This window comes from Notamacropus eugenii, chromosome 2, assembly GCF_028372415.1.
Source record: "Notamacropus eugenii isolate mMacEug1 chromosome 2, mMacEug1.pri_v2, whole genome shotgun sequence".
NCBI classification, from domain to species: Eukaryota; Metazoa; Chordata; class Mammalia; order Diprotodontia; family Macropodidae; genus Notamacropus; species Notamacropus eugenii.
The window spans coordinates 425,044,797-425,066,175 of NC_092873.1; the positions used below are offsets into that span (position 1 = coordinate 425,044,797).

General features: G+C 36.9%; 1 protein-coding gene across 5 annotated transcripts in view; it reads right to left on the minus strand.

Annotated features, from left to right (window-relative positions):
• The window catches only part of RPS6KC1 (ribosomal protein S6 kinase C1), a 213,768-nt gene that overhangs the window by 127,541 nt on the left and 64,848 nt on the right, over positions 1-21,379 (minus strand). For 4 of the 5 annotated variants that reach the window (XM_072647859.1, XM_072647856.1, XM_072647857.1 and 1 more), the window contains exons 5-6: positions 16,254-16,347; positions 587-646 (exon numbers count right to left, since the gene is read on the minus strand). In XM_072647859.1, the coding sequence (XP_072503960.1) occupies positions 587-646; positions 16,254-16,347 (154 nt within the window). Of the gene's footprint in view, positions 1-586; positions 647-13,567; positions 13,679-16,253; positions 16,348-21,379 lie in introns of those variants that run through there. The other variant, XM_072647860.1, reaches the window with a different exon arrangement.

Genomic DNA, 21,379 nt, shown 5'->3' on the forward strand with positions numbered 1-21,379 from the left:
ATTCCTAGGTACAGTAGACAGAGTACTGAACTTCAGAGTAGAAAGACCTGAGTTCAAATCCTGACTCAGACATTAAGTCATGTGACTCTGGGTAACTCAACCTTCCTGAGCCTCAGCTACCTCATCTATAAAATAGGTTCAATAACAGCAGCTACCTCAGAGAGCTGCTGTGAGGATCAAATGAGTAACATATTTAAAGCACCATTCCAACCCTAAATGCTAGCTAACAGTAGTAGTAGTACCGACAATAATAATAATCACAATAATAATTCCCATTTCTTAGATGAGAAAACATTCAGCAAAAGAAATTATTTGTCAAGTACATAATTCTGGATGTCTATCATGAGACAGGCAACAATGCCAGCCTCTAATCTCAAAGATCTTGCTATGAAATAATTATTCAACAGTTTTCTGGAAAATCCTATCCATAATTACAAGCAGAAATTTTTATCAGATTTTACATACAAGTTGAACTTAATTTAGTAATATAGAATGTATGTAAAGAAAATGAATGTCATATTTAGATTTTAAAGAGGATGTCACCGCAAAAAGTCAAATAAAATGTGTTTGTTACAAAAGATCTCACCTCCACCTTCTGATTGGCTGGTAAGTGTCACATCATCAAGACCACTTAAATCTTTTCGAACTAAAAGACCAGAAGATAAAAAAACTGTTACTGGCATATCTGTGAACTGAAATTACTAACTTCATATCAAGCTGTTTAAAAAGGCATAGTTTTCAATGACTATAAAGGTAAAAATATGTTGCTGGTATCTAAGTTGAAATTTCAAATGAGTTGTTTGCCAAGTCAAAATATCCACATCATTTTCTTAGTTTCATTCCTTTCTAAGACCCTTAAAATGTCTACAAAAGATTTATATATAAACTTTTTTTCCAAAAGAAATAGTGAAGTAAAAAAATAAATAATAAATAAATATGAAATAAATAAATGAATTCCACCAGTCTAACAACTGCTTTGTTATAGTATAAGTTCCTGGAAGGACAAAAAGAAATCTAATTCCATTCAATTTTTTTGGACTCTAGACCGTAAATACCTATTTGTGATCAAAATTTTATGCAAAATCAAAGGAGTTTCTCATCAAAACTGGACTTGTTTTTTAAATCATTTCTACAGATCAATTTCCATTTGATTTCCTGATGCCAGTGCCTTTCTATAACCTGTGGACACAGTTATGGAAAGCAAATGAATACACCATGTTGGAAGGGGGAAACAACAATATTCTGGTCCGCAAAGCAAACCACAAAAGAAAGGAAATGTTGAGTTAAAGGTCTTCTGTCCACTCCCCGGTGTCTTGTCACTGTTACCATAAGACCATCCATCACATAGTGCTGTTTCATGCCGAGTGATTTTCCTTTTTAACATGTACAATAGTGCCAAAGTGCAATAGGACAAAGGTATGTGGATTCAGTTTCTTGGCTTCTGACCACAACAATCTAGTGATCTATTCACACTTCCTCTCAATTCTCTAAACTCTGTCATTCATCACTAGCACAGTGATTCAAAACAGATTATTAAAATGCCTAGGAATGAAATTTCTTAGGTAAAATAAATTTACCAGAAACATCTCTCATAAACTGGAGGAGTGGGGGAGGGGAGGAACACAAATTGGCTGCGTGAAGTCATCTTCTTTAAAATCTACCTAATTTCTAAATAAATGAATGCTAAAAGCACTAAGCAAGTAAGAAAAAAGAACATTTTGTGAGGTCAGACTTGAGTGATTAGAAGTAAATATCAAAAAATTAGGTCTGTGTCTATTTAAACACAACACATCAAGCTATACTAGCCAAAATTAATCATAAAACCCTACTACTTTATACCTGGGGCTGAGCAAACCTAATTGTTGAAAGAGTTCAAACTTTACCTCAGTTTCCTTGACATCCTTCTAGTCTCACCTCAAATTCTACTTTCTGCTGGAGGCATTTCTGTATCCCCAGCTCTTAATGCCTTCTCTTCTGAGATTTCTTCCCATCTATTCTGGATACGTATACATCTTTTGTTATCTCCCCTATTTTTATATTTTTTTGTATGTCTAGAGTTTAGCGTAATGCCAGGCACACAGTAAACAATTAAAGCTTTCTGATTCCTTACTTCACATCTCATCCTTCCAGCCATGCCTGGGTATCTTCCCATCTGACTTCCTAAGAACATGAAGTCAATGTATCATACAAACACACTTATATTTTCCACTTAATACTCTGGGAAGAGGAATCAAAGTTACCCTTGCTTCTGGAAAGAATATGGTGATCACCTTTTATAGATATATTCATCATCCCTTTAACTGCCTTCTCTGAGTACCACTCCTTGATATGTATTGTCTCCTGGGATATGAGCCCCTTGAGGGCAGGGGCTATCTCACTTTGACATTTGTATCCCCAGTGCTTAGCACAGTGCCTAGCACATAGGTAGTGCTTAATAAACTTTTTTCATTTATTCATTCATTTATACAGAGAGTAAACTAGCATTCACAGAAGGAAAAGCTAAAAGCATATCAAAGTATTTATGAAATAGGAAGAAAGTGGGATAACTAGGTGGCACAGTGGATAGAGCACTGGCCCTGACATTGGGAGGATCTGAGTTCAAATCCAGCCTCAGACACTGCCTAGCTGTGTGACCCTAGGCAAGTCACTTAGCCCCAGTAGCCTCCCAAAACACCAAAGCAAAAGAAAAAAAAAAGGAAGAAAGGGAATAACATTTTGAGGGTCTGGTATGGGAAGGACATGGAGAATGAATGATTACACTAAGAATTTGTATGGGTACAAGGACATGTTATGCAGTAAGACCATGAAATACAATCCAAGACAGCATTGTCCATAGCCAATACCTATATGAGTATACAGAGTAGTTCCTAGAAGAGAAGATTGCTATTAGCAGTAAAAATTATACTGAGAGTAGAAAAATAGGCATTTACCTTCTATTTTCCTACTCACCTGCTAAATGTCTCTAGTTCATCAGGATTGGTTCCTAGAGAATATAATCTTACTATTCAATGTGATTTGTATACAAATAGTGTATAGAAGGAGCAATTAGAACCTTTTAAGCAGGAGAACACTTACCAAATAAGATACCAAGGAGGCAAATAATGCACTTCTCTAAGCAAAGGCTGAAGAGTTACAATGCACATCTATCAGAATTATAGGACATTATAGGGAAGAAATAACAGGTGCTCAAGGCAAGCAACTGGAATTCAAACATGCAAGTAAGAAGCATCTGAGAGCATACACAAATTTCACTGTATGTGTACAACATAAACACAATTTACTGGAAGGTAAAAAGCAATCAGAAGTCAAACCATACTTAAAAAGGAGTCCTCAGCCTTCACCATGAAGAGTACATCTTTCACCATCACCAGAAAGTTAAAAAAAACAACTAAGGCTTTTTGGAACTGAAACATGGGAAAATGTCAAAGGCCTCTACGAAAATGTTCCGCCTCCAGGTTCAAATCACAGAGATTCAAGTCTCAGGACCATTAGAGGGCCCCAGGTGACTTATGAAAAAAGCCACTGCAGAGATGAGGGATTTTATTTAGCATCCCAGTTCACCTATCTGCCCTCACCTTCAGTGCTTTGAACTCCTCAGAGTAAGGTAGTACTGTGAAATCCATCTAGGAGATCACCTCTAAAGGAAAGGCACCAGCCTAAAAAGGTGAATTGTCATAGTGCAGATTTCATACTATAAACTATCAGGAATCTGTATTTGAAGACCACCTGTCAAAAAGACCAGTTTTCTTTGGAACAACAGGTGGTCTCCTATGATTGACTGTACATAAAATACATGGTAGTATTAGTATTAGCTGATAACCTTCAGGAACTTACCACCTGCTGGGCTCCAACTATTGCCAGAGTCTGCCAAGGGGAGTTTCTACTTTTTCCTGTAGTAATGGCTCATGATTCATATACAAAGCAAGAAACCTCGGCAATAGTTGGACTGTTGATAGGATACAACAATCTTTATAACGCATTTTTTTTTTTTTTTGCTGCATTAAATTCTACATACTATGTATGAGCTGTATCAGCTGCAGAAGATATGAAAATAAACCTAAAAAACAGCTCTCAAAAAATGGTTTAAAATGGATGTCTAAGCCTAAAAAATATAAGTAATTTTCTTTCAGTTGATTGCCAACATTATATATGTAATTAAGAAGCAAATCTGATTAAGTTAAAATCTGAAAAAAGAAAACTAATATATTTCCTCATGCCTTAAAAACATACTTAAGCTACTTAGTGGTCTATGCTGCCACCTAGACTATTCAGAGGCTGAATATAAGAATCAATCCTAAGAACTGACATTTACATAGTGCTCTGAGGTTTACAAAGTACTTTATATGCATTATCTCAATCCTCACAAAAGTTCTGTTATGTAAGTATTACAGATATTATCTCCATTTTATAGAAGAGTAAATGTAACCCAGAGAAGTTAAGAAACTCACCCTTGGTCTTACTGCTAATAAGCACCAAAACGGAATCCAAAACCATACTTCTCTGGACTTTAAGTACAGAACTGTTTCCACAACACCATAATGGTATAGGTAATGGATGCCAGAAAGAAATGTGAACACACACACACACAAAAGTCCCACAAGCCTAATCCACCATATCCATAAGAACTAGTAATATTCAAATTTCTTACTGCAAAATGTAGGGATCTTATCAACTTGCCTCCTTTTATTTACTCCGCATCATACTCTGCTATTCTCTGCTTCACATTTTTCCTCCAGCCAAACAACCCTGTAAACTGTTCCTTATACACAACTTAGTCACTACCATTCTGTGGTCCCTCTTTCATAACTCTCTTTCAAAAACAAACCACTCCTTCCCCTCAGCAAACTATATTCCTTTATTTCAAAAAAATGCTTAAGGCACTCAAGACACAGTAGGCAAGGAATACAGCAACCTTCTGTTTGATAAACCCAAGGACCCCAGCTTCTGGGATAAGAACTCACTGTTCAACAAAAATTGCTGGGAAAACTGGATAACAGTGTGGCGGAAATTAGGCATAGACCCATGCCTGACACCATACACAAGAATAAAGTCCAAATGGGTACATGATTTAGGTATAAAGATTGATACCATGAATAAACTGGAGGAGCAAGGAATAGTGTATTTATCAGATCTATGGAGAAAGGAAGAATTTTCTACTAAAGAAGAGTTAGAAAGCATTATGAACTGCAAGATGGATAATTTTGATTACATTAAACTGAGAAGGTTTTGCACAACCAAACCCAATGCAACCAAAATTAGGAGGGATGTCGTAAATTGGGAAAGAATTTTTATGGCTAAGCTTGAGGATAAAGGCCTCATTTCTAGAATATATAGAGAACTGACTCAAATGTATAATCATACAAGTCATTCCCCAATTGATAAATGGTCAAAGGATATGAACAGGCAATTTTCAGAGGAAGAAATTAAAGATATCTATAATCATATGAAAAAATGCTCTAAATCACTTTTGATTAGAGAGATGCAAATCAAAACAACTCTGAGGTACCACATCACACCTATAAGACTGGCAAACATGACAGAACAAGAAAATGATAAATGCTGGAGAGGATGTGGGAGAGTTGGAACACTAATTCATTGTTGGAGCTGTGAGCTCATCCAACCATTCTGGAGAGCAATTTGGAACTATGCCCAAAGGGCTACAAAAATGTGCATACCCTTTGACCCAGCAGTATCGCTACTAGGACTGTATCCCCAAGAGATCATAAAAATGAGAAAGGGTCCCACATGTACAAAAATATTTATAGCCGCACTCTTTGTAGTTGCCAAAAACTGGAAGTCAAGGGGATGCCCATCAATTGGGGAATGGCTGAATAAATTATGGTATATGAATGTAATGGAGTATTATTGTGCTATAAGAAATGATGAACAAGAAGACTTCAGAGAGGCCTGGAAGGACTTATACGATCTGATGCTGAGTGAAAGGAGCAGAACCAGGAGAACTTTGTGTACAGCAATGACCACAGTGTGCAAGAGTTTTTTCTGGTAGACTTGGAACTTCGTAATAACGCAAGAACTTCTTAAAAAAAAATCCCAATGGTGGTTTTCTAAGGCAAAATGCCTTCCACACTCAGAGAAAGAAATATGGAAGTCATTCGCAGAATGTAGCAGATCATGTTTGTGTGTGTGTGTGTTTTTGTGTATCATGTTTTGATTTGTTATATGATTTCTTCCATTTATTTTAGTTCAACTACATAGCATGACTATAGTGAAAACGTACTTAATAGGAAAGTATATGTAGAACCTATACAGAATTGTATGCTATCGTGGGAAGGGAGGGGGGTAGTGGGGGGTAGGTGTGGGGGGGATAAAATCTTAATTTTATGGTAGTGATTATAGAACATTAAAAAAAATAATAAAATTAAATTAAATTTAAAAAAAAACAATGCTTAATAGGTTCCATCAATAACTAACTCTGTCACTTTAGAAAAGTCATTTAATATTCTCTGAAGTAAGATTATCTCACAGGTAAAAATAAAAGTTGGCCCAGATAATCTCTAAAATTCCTCCATACTCTAAAATTATATAATATGATCAAATTCCATGAAGCCTCCTTTAACTTATTCTAACAAAATACTTTATATATCCATTACTCCAACATTCATAACACTTATACAAGGTACAATTATGGCAGCCAGAAAAACTAATTAAATCTTGGTCAGCATAAAAAGGGGCATAGCTTCTAAAACAGAGAAGTGATGGTCCCACTACATTCTGCTTTCATCACACCTCATCTAGAAGACTGTTTTCAATTCTGAGCATCACAATTTAAAGAGAACAACAGCAAACCACAGAGTGTCCAGCAGGGCAACTAGAATAGTGAAGGACCCAGAGTCTGCATAATGTGAGCACTGGAAGAAGGAACTAGTCGTGTTTAGCTTGGATTTTTTTTTCTTTTTTTCTTTTTTATTAATTTATTTAACTTTTAACATTCATTTTAACAAAATTTTGGGTTCCAAATTTTCTCCCCATTTGTCCTCTCCCCCCACCCCAGAACACTGAGCATTCTAATTGCCCCTATCACCAATCTACCCTCTCTTCTATCATCCCTCCCTTCCCTTGTCCCCATCTTCTCTTTTGTCCTGTAGGGCCAGATAACTTTCCATACCCCTTTACCTGTATTTCTTATTTCCTAATAGCAAGAACAGTACTCCACAGTTGTTCCTAATACTTTGAGTTCCAACTTCTCTTCCTCCCTCCCTCCCCACCCATTCCCTTTGGAAGGCAAGCAATTCAATATAGGCCATATCTGTGTAGTTTTGCAAATGACTTCCATAATAGTTGTGTTGTGTAAGACTAACTATATTTCCCTCCATCCTATCCTGCCCCCCATTGCTTCTATTCTCTCTTTTGATCCTGTCCCTCCCCAAGAGTGTTGACTTCAAATTGCTCCCTCCTCCCATTGCCTTCCCTTCCATCATCCGCCCCACCCTGCTTATCCCCTTCTCCTCCACTTTCCTGTATTGTAAGATAGGTTTTCATACCAAAATGAGTGTGCATTTTATTCCTTCCCTTCCTTTAGTGGAATGTGATGAGAGTAAATTTAATGTTTTTCTCTCACCTCTTTTTTTTTCCCCTCCACTAAAAAGTCTTTTGCTTGCCTCTTTTATGAGAGATAATTTGCCCCATTCCATTTCTCCCTTTCTCCTCCTGATACATTTCTCTCTCACCATTTAATTTCATTTTTTTAAGATATGATCCCATCCTATTCAATTCACTCTGTGCTCTCTGTCTCTGTGTGTGTGCATGTGTGTGTGTGTGTGTGTGTGTGTGTGTGTGTGTGTGTGTAATCCCACCCACTACCCACATACTGAAAAGTTTCAAGAGTTACAAATATTGTCTTTCCATGTAGGAATGTAAACAGTTCAACTTTAGTAAGTCCCTTATGACTTCTCTTTGCTGTTCACCTTTTCATGCTTCTCTTCATTCTTGTGTTTGAAAGTCAAATTTTCTTTTCAGCTCTGATCTTTTCATCAAGAATGCTTGAAAGTCCCCAATTTCACTGAAAGACCATTTTTTTCCCCTGAAGTATATTATACTCAGTTTTGCTGGGTAGGTGATTCTTGGTTTTAGTCCTAGTTCCTTTGACTTCTGGAATATCATATTCCACACCCTTCAATCCCTTAATGTAGAAGATGCTAGATCTTGTGTTATCCTGATTGTATTTCCACAATACTTGAATTGTTTCTTTCTAGCTGCTTGTAATATTTTCTCCTTGACTTGGGAACTCTGGAATTTGGCCACAATGTTTCTAGGAGTTTCTCTTTTTGGATCTCTTTCAGGCGGTGTTCTGTGGATTCCCTGAATATTTATTTTGCCCTCTGGTTCTAGAATCTCAGGGCAGTTTTCCTTGATAATTTCATGAAAGATGATGTCTAGGCTCTTTTTTTGATCATGGCTTTCAGGTAGTCCCATAATTTTTAAATTGTCTCTCCTGGATCTATTTTCCAGGTCAGTTGTTTTTCCAATGAGACAGTTCACATTATCTTCCATTTTTTCATTCTTTTGGTTTTGTTTTATGATTTCTTGGTTTCTCATAAAGTCATCAGCCTCCATCTGTTCCATTCTAATTTTGAAAGAACTATTTTCTTCAGTGAGCTTTTGAACCTCCTTTTCCATTTGGCTAATTCTGCTTTTTAACACATTCTTCTCCTCATTGGCTTTTTGAACCTTTTTTGCCAATTGAGTTAGCCTATTTTTCAAGGTGTTATTTTCTTCAGCATCTTTTTGGGTCTCCTTTAGCAAGGTGTTGACCTGCTTTTCATGCTTTTCTTTCATCTCTCTCATTTCTCTTCCCAGTTTTTCTTCCACCTCTCTAACTTGATTTTCAAAATCCTTTTTGAGCTCTTCCATGGCCTGAGCCCATGGTATATTTATTTTGGATGTGTGGGATACAGAAGCCTTGACTTCTGTATCTTTCCCTGATGGTAAGCATTGTTCTTCCTCATCAGAAAGGAAGGGAGGAAATATCTGTTCACCAAGAAAGTAACCTTCTATAGTCTTATTTTTTTTCCCTTTTCTGGGCATTTTCCCAGCCAGTGACTTTACTTCTGAGTTTTCTTTCCACCCGACCTCGCCTCTAGATGCACCCAGCCAGTGCTTGGGGTCTGAGATTCAAATGCTGCTTCCCAGCCTCAGGGCTTTGGGTGGGGGTGGGGCTGCTATTCAGTGTGAGATTAAGTTCAGGTGGGGGCAGGGCCGCCTCTCAGGCTCAGTTCCCTCAGGGGGTTTATTCTGAGACCTTCAACAATGGTTCCGAGCTCCTGCCTGCTTTGGGAGCCCCTATCCACCACCGCCCCCCGCTGCTGCCTCCCGAGGGGGCCCGAGCCACGGGCACACCCCACTCCCCTGTTGGCCACCCAAAAAGACTCTCTCACCGAACCCTGCCACCTGTGGGTGGAGGGACCTGCGCACCACTGGAGATTCTGTCCCTGAAGCCTGCTGGGCTCTGCTCTGGTCCAGGGCGCGACAGACCCTTCGCATCAGGTTTCCAGGTCTCTCTGGAACAGAAATCTCGTCTGCTCCCTTGTTCTGTGACTTCTGCTGCTCCAGAATTTGTTGGGAGTTCTTCTTTACAGATATTTTATGGGCTGTGGGTTCGGAGCTAGCATATGTGTGTCTTTCTACTCCGCCATCTTGGCTCCTCCCCCCAGCCTGGATTTTTTTTAAAAAGTATGTATCAGTGAAGGAGAGGGGAACATAATAGTTGTCTTCTAATATCTAAATGGTTGTGATGTAGAGAAAAGACTAAACTTGTTCCACTTGACCCCAGAGGGCAAAATACCAGGAATAATTCAAAGGAACAAATATTTTACTCAATATCAAGAAAAACTTGTTATATTAGAGTCAGTCAAAAGTAGAATAGTCTGCTTCTATAGGTATTAGGGTCTCCCTCCTCAAAGGTCTTCAAGGAGCAGGGATCTTCTGATGGTGATTCCTTCTACGTGAGGTGGAATAGATGATCACTGAAGAACCAAATCTCCAACTCCATGCCTCTGTTATTTCATTATAGAAAATTCTCAGTGAGGAAATTGCCTCTTCCAATAAAGACTGGTATCTGTTCTAAAATATATAGTTTTAAGAGAGTTGCCAGTTGTAACAGAGTTGTAACAAGAGTTACATGATGTGCCCACAGTTCCATCAATATGTATCAGAAGTGAGACTTGAATCCAAGTCTCTGTGTTTCCAGGGTTTCTAAGAATGATATCCCCCTGCACCATCATCAATATTTATATAACTATATGTGTATATAAAACTATATACATACATATATATTTATATGCTGATATATAAATAAGATATATGCATTATATATAATATATAAAAGATATATATTATATATATAAACAAGATACATATAATATCACATATCTATAGATATATACAAGATATATAGATACATAAATATATAATCAGCCAACATTTACATTACTTAGTTTGCAAAGGGTTTTACAAATAACATTCTCCAAACAAACTCACCCAGTTCCTGTTGTTTGATATCCTACCCAAATATCAAGGCCCGATTTCAATACTACATCCTCTACAAATCTTTCCCGGAACTTTAATCAGAAATGGTTACTTTTTTCTCTGAATTATTAAACCACTATGTCAACATTTCACTTAAGTACTCATCACTTTCTCCCTTCAACTTTATTAACTAAATACAATAATATCCTTCAGGAGGCAAAAACCAATTCCTCTCTTATCTTTGTACTTCTTTCAGCACCACCAGTCTCCAGAGAATTTATATGACATGTATGTGTATATGTGTGTATGCATGTATACACACATGTACATATATGTATGATACACACATGTGTGTATATCATCAGAAAGAAATTACAACCAGATAGAAGAGTAACGTAAGAGTGAGAGATAACAGACAGAAAGCCTATGTGCTTTGTAGGTATCAGTGCACTGTCATGAGATCAAGAAGAAAGTATACAATATGTTGGGTAGAATTCTGATGTGAGATTCGTGTGATCAAAAGTCACTCAATATGAGAAGGCCCGGATATATATATAATGCAATATACGACACTGGATGGAGCTCTCGTATTAAAGAGATAACAGATTCATCTAAATATTTCTTTTAGCATTTAAGTATTATATATAGTATGAGATAATGAACAAGAGAAATCAAAACTAAGAGAAGAATAATTCCAAGTTCAGCAAATAATTTACCACTGAAAATGGCAGACACTAGAAAAATCCCAGCTGTCAGTTTAAAGTTCCAATAGTGCCACCTAGTGGATATAACAACTAACTTCTAGTATTTATAAAACGTTTATTAAAATATTTTGCTGTGTTAAAATATACCTTGAGTAGGTCTTGGGTTTGACATTTCTTTTAACATAAAAATAAATAATTCACATTTTAATCCTACTAAATAATCTTTCTTCATAAACTAACCAACCAAAGTTTCTTACTACCACTTGAAAGCAAGAAAAATAAAAGTGGCATTAAAATAAGTTAAAAAGTAAATCGTTTAAATACGAATATGACTGATTTTCAAACCAAAATAATAGTAAAATGTTGCTATTCATGTCCCTAGAGAGATTTCCAAATAGGAGAAGTATCCATCCAATGGATGGATACTTCTCCTATTTAGAAGAGAGAGTACTTGGAGAGTACAAGAATACCTAACTTGTTATATAGCTTAGAGGCAGGAAAATATACTAGATGATCTCTTAAAGGGCCATCCAGTCCCACAGTTACATAATTATTTAATGTCATCAAAGCTTAAAATAAATATCTTCATTTTCAAGGTTAATTCATATGACAGACTATTAGCTCCTTCCCAGGCATTGCAGTGTGATAATGGATGCCTGGGAGTTCCTAATCCACAATTTATGGGCCAAAAGACCGGCAGGCTTCACAGTACCAATAGCTATTGAAGTGCATTCACACTTAAGGTAAGCTTACTACAATGCTACAAAGGAAAACTGAGTAAGTGCCATTTGTGTAGCAGTTGCAATCATCTATTTTTCCTAGCCTTTGTTTTGATGTATGCACCTGGAAAATGTCCTTTCCAAAAATGCAAAGGAAGTCAAGTAATGTATTGGAGAGAGGAAATGACACAAGTGAACAGATGAGATTATACAAACATCAAAGGCTCTGATAACAAGGCCAGCATGACCATAAAGCAACCTATAACCTTAAAGCAACCAAACAGATGAAGGAAAATGTGTCAAGAAGCACCATTCCCATGTTTTGTTCTGTTCACAGCTGCCTAATTTCCACAAATCATGCAGGTAACTTTGTAGTTAAGTGCAATTCTACAGAAAGGAAAAGGCTGGTAATGAAAATAAGATGACATAACGAATTTATCTCTGGAATGTACCTTTAAAAATATATCAAGTTAGGTATTTTTGTACTCTCCAAGTGATGGGGTTTTTTTCCACTGTGAAAATGGAGTGAATAACAACTATGCATTTTTTATATATAAGATTACTTCTAAAAGTTGATGACATGAAACTATGAATTGGTGTCCCTTAGCACAAAAATTTCCTATTAAATTGTAAAAACCAACATTTGTCTTAATGTCTACCTTAACGTCCCAGAAACTGGGCTACACAGGATGGGAAAGTGAAGAAAAATCCAAAAGCGCCCCTAACCTCAAGGAATTTATACTCCATCAAAAGAAAACAATATTAACAAAAATAATTAAGGATAAAATATATACAAAGTAAACACAAAGTCATTTGGGGGTAGCGCACTAGAAACTGTGAGGATCAGTTCATTTAAGTGCTTTTGCTTTCAAAATGCACTTTTGGCTAAGTTAAACAGAAGCTCAGATGTTCAATAAATACTTTTTGATGAAGGAAACTGTCAAATATGAGAACCTATTGAAGAAGAGGAAAAGTCCTTTTGTGGTCCATAATCCCTTCCAAATTAATACGAAGAATATACTGTCATACATACAAATTACTTTGTGTATACATGTAAACACACATGTTACATGCATGCACACACACAAAACTTCAACCTGTACTAGTTTGACAGAAACAGAATATTCTAATGAGACAATAAATAATAATGATACAACAAAGGTCTAAGATGTAAAAGAATTAAATCAATTAAATAATGAAGTATTAGAACCATAAAAAAATCTTACAAGATCCTCTCCGTTGCTAATTTTTAAAATAATTTTTAAATGACAAGCACAAACCTCGCAACTTCACTAGTTTGTATGCTTCCTTCAGAGAACGTTCATTTCAAGATAAAATAGTACTTACTGATTTCATCTATTTTAAAACATGACCATAAATAATGCTCTATTAGCCTCAAGCATCTGTCCTCTGAGCATGACAGAAAGGCAACGACTTTCCTTGTATTCTAACTAGTTACTGAGAGTCCTTGAAACAGAATGCATGTTAAGGTTAGCCAGGCCTATATTGGCTTATCCCCTCTTGCTCAAGCCATCTGCATACTCAATCAAAAATATGAAAAATCATAATCTACCTTCACAACACCATTTATAGGCATTGCTCTAGAGAGAAGTACAGCTTTGTCTCTAAACCCAAACCACCTCCATTTGGTATACTCACTCCTGTACCATTCTCTTCCAATGCCCTGCATACCCGTGGGGCGTGGCTAACTGATGGCTTTTCTGCTCTTCTGTTATTGGACATCCTTTCCCTCTGATTTCTCTGGAATTTGTAGACCTTTGAGTATAAGAATAAATCTTTCACTCATCCACTATGTCAGATAATCTCAGAATATTTACACTGACATTCTCATGTAACACAGAATTTGCAGGCCATCTGACATTCCTATTTGTCAACTAAAAATCTTTCATGAGGATTAATCAGTCAAAATCCATAGAGGCTCTGAATGCTGCAAGGCATCAAAGAAGTATGTTTAACATCATTTCCAGAAATATTTTTCATACCTCATGAATCTCAATGTAATTTGAGGGAAGTAAGAATTAGAAAAATTTAAACCAAACAATATGTACTAGTGGGTGGAAAATGATGTCACTATGAGTGCTATGAGAATTAATAAAACTTTTTCTTTTCTTCTTCAATATTTTGGCCCGATTCTTTCCTTTTCATAATTTGTTCCTACATATACATTTCAGTCTGAGAGGCACATCCCTAATTCAGAAAAATACTTTTCATCAATCTCAAGTACAAACATACATCAACTGCCTTGGAGTATACTCCCTAAGCTCTTTTCCAAGATGGTCTCTCCATCAAAGTGAGCTGCTGCTACACTTTAAAACATTATTCCCATAGCTTTACAGAAACCTGAAAGACCTTATGAAACAATGCAAAGTGATATAAAAAGAACAGTTTATACAATGACAAAATAGTGTAAAGACAAACAGCTTTGAAAGGACCAACCACAATTCCAAAGGACTCAGTGAAGCATGCTGCCCAATTCCTGATAGAGAGGTAAACGGATAGGAGTGCAGATTACTTCCAATTTATCCTGCCCATATCTTATTTACATGCTGTCTCCCCTATTAGACTGTGAGCTCCTTGAGGGCAGGGACTCCATTTGCCTTTCTTTTTATCACCAGGACTTAGCACAATGCTTGGCACACAGTAGGTGCTTAATAAATGCTTGTTGATTTGACATAGCTACTACAATTATCTCTCCAGGCCAAGTGTGATCATGTTACTCCAATGCTGAAAAATCCACAGCGCCTCCCTACTACCTTTAGAAGTTAAAATACAAACTAAAGCCTTCCAAAATCTGACTCCAACTTGTATGTCCAGACTTATTTCTCTTAGTGCCCCTTTACACACTTTACATTCCTGCCAAACTGGCAAATTACATGTTCCCCAAACTCAGCACTCTCTAATCTCAGTGTCTCCACACAGGCTATTCCTATATATGGAAAGCATTTCCTCACCTCCACACATTTCAGATGGCTTCACTTCTATTCAAGGCTAGCTTACATGCCACCTACTTGAAAACCTCTGCCAACCTTGTCAGTTGTAAGTGTTCTCTCCCTACTCAAATGGCTTTATATTTACTTAGCTGTGTACATGTCATATCCTCTCCAGTTTCATGTAAGCTCCTTGAGGACAAGAATCATTCCATTTTTGTCTTGGTGTGCCCAACCTTTAACAATGTCTTACATGTAGCATGCAGATAATAACACTTATTGAATTGTGCCTGAAAAGCAAATTTTAAAAAGGCTCACCACCAAAATGAATGTAGTGATATTTTTTTTTTTGGCAACAGCAACTTCTGAACACTGTCTACTGAGTAATAGAAGAGTTACAAAATATTTCACTGAACAACTAACTACCTACACTGATTCCACTTCTGATGCATGCTGGCTATTCAACTTTTCAGTATCCAACATAAGTCTCTAAACTAAGATTGTAAGTTTCACAGCAGTTGACCATCTGCACTAGTAGACCTCTCTCCCTCCAAAAAACTTAGAAATATAAAATTATTGCAAGAAGTTTATCTGAAATGATATTCTACAAACCTAATATAAACATTTAAAATGTCATTTTATATTAGCTTAGAGTTAATTATACAGGGCTTTAAGGTTTACAAAGCACTTTCCTCAAAAATATCCTTTTAGTAAGAGTATTAATCCTGTTTTACAATAATGTATTAACTTTATTTTACAACTGAGGAAACTGAGGCTCAGAAAGGTTAAGTGAATTTTCCAAGGTCACACTGACTAAGAGTCAGAATCAGGTCTCAAATCTAGTTCTTTTAACTTTGGTTCAGTTACCAAACAGCTTCTGACTTTCATGATCCTAAGGCACACAAAGTAGGAACTCAGGAAGACCTGACTTCTAATCCAGCCTAAAACTAACCACCTGTGTGACCCTGGGCAAGTCATTTAACCTCTATTTATCTCAGTTTCTTCATCTGTAAAATGGGAATAATCATTTCACCTACCTCCCAGGGTTGTTGCAAGGATCAAATAAGATAATAATCATAAAGTTTGTAGCACAGTGCACAGCACATAGTAAGCTCTATGTAAATGTTATCTATTACTATTATTAGAGAGAAAACTTTCTTTTACACCAGTTGTAAACTTATGATTTTCCAAAGCCTAAAGAAGTTCCAAAAGAACAATGGTACATATCATTTGAGGAAAATATTTATCAAAATTAGAAATGGTGAGGCATTTATGACATCAAATACTCTCAAATACCTGGATTCAGGTTCTCTCAAGGTCAGACACTAGATTTATGCTTAGGATTTACAAATTTCTCAAATTAAAACCTCAATATTTCTGAATAGGCATCTACTAACCTTCAGTACTAGAATCAGAAAAACTGTCGATGAGGGAATCTGTGTAAGGTTCAGCAGGGCCAATCAATTCAGAACCATCATGAACTTCTCCACCCTGAAAAGAAAACATGGTCATTTCATATTCCAGGTTAATCAGTTAAATGTAAAATAGAAAATTAGTAACAAATAAATGCTGGCTGCCACAGCTCTGATAAAAGAGAAAAATACTAATGGGCTACTAAATAACAAAGGTTAGTAAATTTATTTTTAAAATTCAAAATACAACATATTTCATAACAATACATAGCTTACTTTATGAGAATTATTGCTTTAGGATTAACAAGCATGTGTGAGCTAGCTAGTAGGTCCGGTGGATAGAATGCCAGGCCTGAAGTCAGGAAGATTCATCTTCCTTTAGTTCAAATCTGGCCTCAGATACTTACTAGCTGTGTGACCCTGGATAAGTCACTTAACCGTGTTTACCTTAGTTCCTCATCTGTAAAACGAGCTAGAGAAGGAAATGGCAAATCATTTCAGCATCTATCTTGCCCAAGAAAATCCCAAATGGGATCATGAAGAGTCAGATACAACTGAAATTACTAAACAACCACCATAAACAAGCATGTGGAGGGAAATAGGAAAGGAAAATCTACAACAGCATGTATTCATCCAGGAACCCAAGCTTCTTGAAAATAATTTTATCATAACATCATCTGTGAATTCTAATTTTAGTCAATTAAGAACAAACTAATACATTGTTGATGGTGGTATAAACTGTTTAAACAATTCTACAAAGCAATTTGGGACAATTCTAAAAAATATATATGTAACAAAAATGTCCACCTCTTTTGACCTAGGGATCCTACTATCAAGCATTTACCCTAAGTAAGTCAAAGATGGAAAGGTCCCATATAAAACAAAACATTTATAGCAGCATTTTCTGTAGTAGGAACCAGAAGCTAAGTAGATGTCTATCCAATGGGGCATGGCTAAACAAAGTGCTAGACATAAATAGAACATTGTAGCACCTTATGAAATCATGACTACGAATACTGAAAAAGATTCAATTATACAGACTATCCCAAAAAGTCTTAGTTCTTGTTTTAAGCTATTAGATCTATTTAAGCTAATAAAAACATAAAACTGTACCCAGATTTTGTAAACTGAAAAAAAAAAAAAAAAGAACGCTGTGTAATGATGATGGCCAAGCTTGCCCTGAAAAACAGATAAAGAAATGTAGCTCCCCCTCCTTTGTTTATACAGTTAGGGAAATATAGATGCAGGACAATGAATCTATTGTCAGACTCAGTTTTCATGTTAGTTTTGCTGAAAGGATTTTTTTTCCCTCTTTTAATTCTTTGTTATAGGAGACAGATAACTGAGGAAGAGAGAGGGAAGAAATATATTTGGGAATCATGGTGATATAAACAAAAGATATCCATAAAAAATTTTAAATAATAAATTTATGTTATTCAAATTTTTAAAATGTCATTAATTTAGAAGTATTACTTCCCTTTAGTCAGTCAATAAACATTTATTAAGCACCTGCGTTAGCATTATGTGGCAGGCATAGTGCTAAATGCTAGGGATACAAAAGAGGTAAGACTATCCCTACCCTCCAGGAGCTCAAAGTCTAATGGGAGAGACAACAAGAAAACAAAACTGAGAGAAGGCACTAGAATTAAGAAGGACTGAGAAAGGTAAAAAGATAAGATTCTAGCTGGCACCTGAAGGAAGTCAGAGAAGAGGAAAAATGGAAATGAGAAAGGAGAGCATTTCAGGAATCTTACAGACAAAGAAAACACCCAAAAGTCAAGATATGGAATTTCTTATTCATGGAACAGTGAAAGGGCCAGTGACATCAGAACAAAGAGTAAGTGACAAGGTGTAAGATGACTAGACTAGGCTATAAACAGCTTTGAACATCAAACAGAAGATTTTTTACTCTCTACTGACTGAACAACTGAAATAAATAAAAATTACAATACTACCTAAATTAATTTACTAATTCAGTATCATGCCAACCAAAGTATCAAAAAAATATTTTTTTCATTCAAAGGATTACTTTATGGAGCTAGAAAAAAATAACAAAATTTACCTAGAAGAACAAAAAGTCAAGAATCTCAGAGGAAAAATAAGGGGGAAAGTGGGAAATAAGGGGATCTAGCCAGTACCAGATATCAAAGGATACTACAAAGAAGTAATCATCAAAAGTATTTGGTAGTGATTAAAAAAATAGAGAAGTTCAACAGTGCAACAGACTGTATATAGAAAATAGAGAAATAAACAGAGTAACATAGGATTCTATAAACCCCAAAGCTCCCAACTAACGACATAAGGACTTACTCAGTGTTGTGAGCCAGGACACTAGTGGAACTGGGGAAAACATAAATTAACTTTCCACATTCCCTCAACACCAACTGAAACTGTTGTGAGCAAGGAAGCAGTGGTACAGATCTGAGCCAGTTGGGGTTTAACTTTGCCCTGAGGTAAAATGCTGTGGCAGCCAGCTGTAGGTCCTTTAGAAAAGGAATGGAGAGTATCACAGATGATGAAGTGTTCAATTTTGATTATATAAAATTAAGCTTCTGCACAGAACTGATACAAGTAAAATCCAAAAGGAAAACTTCTTGATAGAGAAGTGATGAATTCAAGATGTAGAATGAGATATACATTTTTCAGACAGTCAAAATGGGAATTTATTTTACTTGATCATGGCAGGAGGGAGCCAGGAAAGAATAGGAACCACAATTATTTTGCAACATCTTGAAGTAGAAATACCAAAACCACCTGGTGACCTAATAGTGGAAAGTAATAAAAAATAACATATAACAAACTATGAAAAGCAGATAGTCTCATCCACTGTTGTTGTCCTGGAATAAAAGACTCCTGAAACCTTGTCCAAATGGCTACCTCAACCCTGAAGTTTGGTGTAAAAGGACTCCATTCACAATTTTAAAAGAATTTGGTCACTTCCCCTTGACTCCTGCACTGAATAGGGAAATGTCTTCTCATTTCCACAACAAATCCTGCCAGCTACAAGGCAGATATTCCTCCGAAAGTTCCTTTTTCTCTCTTGAATTATTCCCTCTCTCTTAGCCCTCCACCCCTCACGAAAGCTGTTATTTATCAATCCTAAACTGCTAGAAAATGTTACTGACTGGCTGTGTACGCTAAGGGGGCCTGAAAAGTTATAAAAACTAAATGGACTTGTCAGAAACAGAAGCTGCTATTGGTAGTCCTCCTTAGCAAGTTATGACATTTCTTTGCTTTCAGTTGGGCTTCCAATCTTGGACCCATAGTCACTGGACCCCCTGCTAAGGGACATGCCTCTCCCAAGAAGCACCATTCCAATCATATTGGTTTGCTGATTGTTGTTCTTCATTCTCAAAGAGGACCAAAATGACATCACCATGATAAAGCAAAGTTTCAGTGTGTCTGACTGTGGCTGATCAGAACAATACTAGCTTGGAATGCTCTACCACAGGTTGGGCACAGATAGTCCATGTGAACATTTGGGGTGGATATTCCAAATTTGTGCATCCTACATTTACTTTGTGCTGTCTCAATTCTGCTTTGCTCATAGAGCACAGCACCCTTTCTGATATCGCACACCATGCTGAGCGGTCCTGTGCCAGTGTCTCCCATGTTGTACAGTAAAGGGAATATTGTCCTGCAACAATCACAGGGGGGTCTCTCTCAGTCATTGCTCACAAAATTCTGCCTAGAGTCCTCCTTAATAGGCTGATCCTACACCTGCAAGATGGTCACCTACCTGAGAGGGAGTGTGGCTTCAGAAAGGGCCAAGGAACAGTCGACATGGTGTTTGCTGCCCAAAAACTCCAGGAGAAATGCCAGGAGTAGAACAGAGGTCTGTACACAACATTTGTAGATCCGACCAAAGCCTTTGACACTGTTAGTCATGAGGACTTATGGAAAATTATGTCAAAATTTGGCTGCCCGGAGAAGTTCATCAGTATTGTACGTCAATTTCATGATGGCATGTTTGTCTGGGTTCTGGATAGTGGACAATGCTCTCATGCCTTCCCAGTCATCAATGGAGTGAAACAGGGCTGTGTGCTTGCTCCGATGCTTTTAGCATGATGTTTTCAGTCATGTTGACAAATGCTTTCAATGAGGATGAATAAGACATCAGGTCAACTATCATACTGATGCTAAGTTCTTCAATTTGAAAAGGCTACAAGCCCAGACCAAAGTGGAAGTAGTGTTGGTGCATGATTTTCTGTTTGCTGATAGTTGTACACTCAATGCAACCTCTAAAGCTGAGATACAATAAAGTATGGATCAATTCTCTGCTGCCTGTGTTAATTTTGGCCTAATAATTAACACCAAGAAACACAGATGCTCCATCAGCTACTATCACACCATCCATAAATGGAACCATAGGTTACAACAAATGGAGAAGTTTTGAATGCTGTGGATAAGTTCACTTACCTTGGTAGTGTACTTTCCAGGGAGGTACACATTAACAATGAAGTTGATGCACACATTGCCAGAGCTAGCTCAGTGTTTGGGAGGCTCCGAAGAAAGGTTTGGGAGAGAAGACGTATTAGACTAACTACCAAACTGAAAGTCTATAGAGTCATTGTGCTGACCTCATTGTTGTATGCCTGTGAAACATGGACAGTCTACCAGTGCCATGCCAGGAAACTGAATCGTTTCCATTTGAACTGTCTTAGGAAGATTCTGAGGATCACCTGACAGGATAAGGTACCAGACACTGAAGTCCTTGCTCAAGGTGAACCGCCAAGCATTCAAACTATGCTTCAAAGAGTGCAACTCCGATGAGCTGGCCACACTGTTTGAATGCAAAATGTACACTTGCCAAAAAGACTATTTTATGGAGAACTCACATGGGGCAGGCGATCACATGGTGGTCAGAAGAAGCGATACAAGGACACTCTCAAAGTCTCTCTCAAGAACTGTGGGTTCCAATTATGTATATTTATGACAAAAGCTTTGTTTTGCTCTTTTTTTGGCCAGGGGGTGGGAAGGTGGGGGGAGTAGAAGCAGTTTGTGATTTGTTGCTCCAGAGGGCAAAGGAATAAAGATAGAACCTTTTTTTTTTTTTTTAAAGACAGTCATAGAGGCATCTTTTTTTATTTTTAAGAGGGAGAAAAATAACC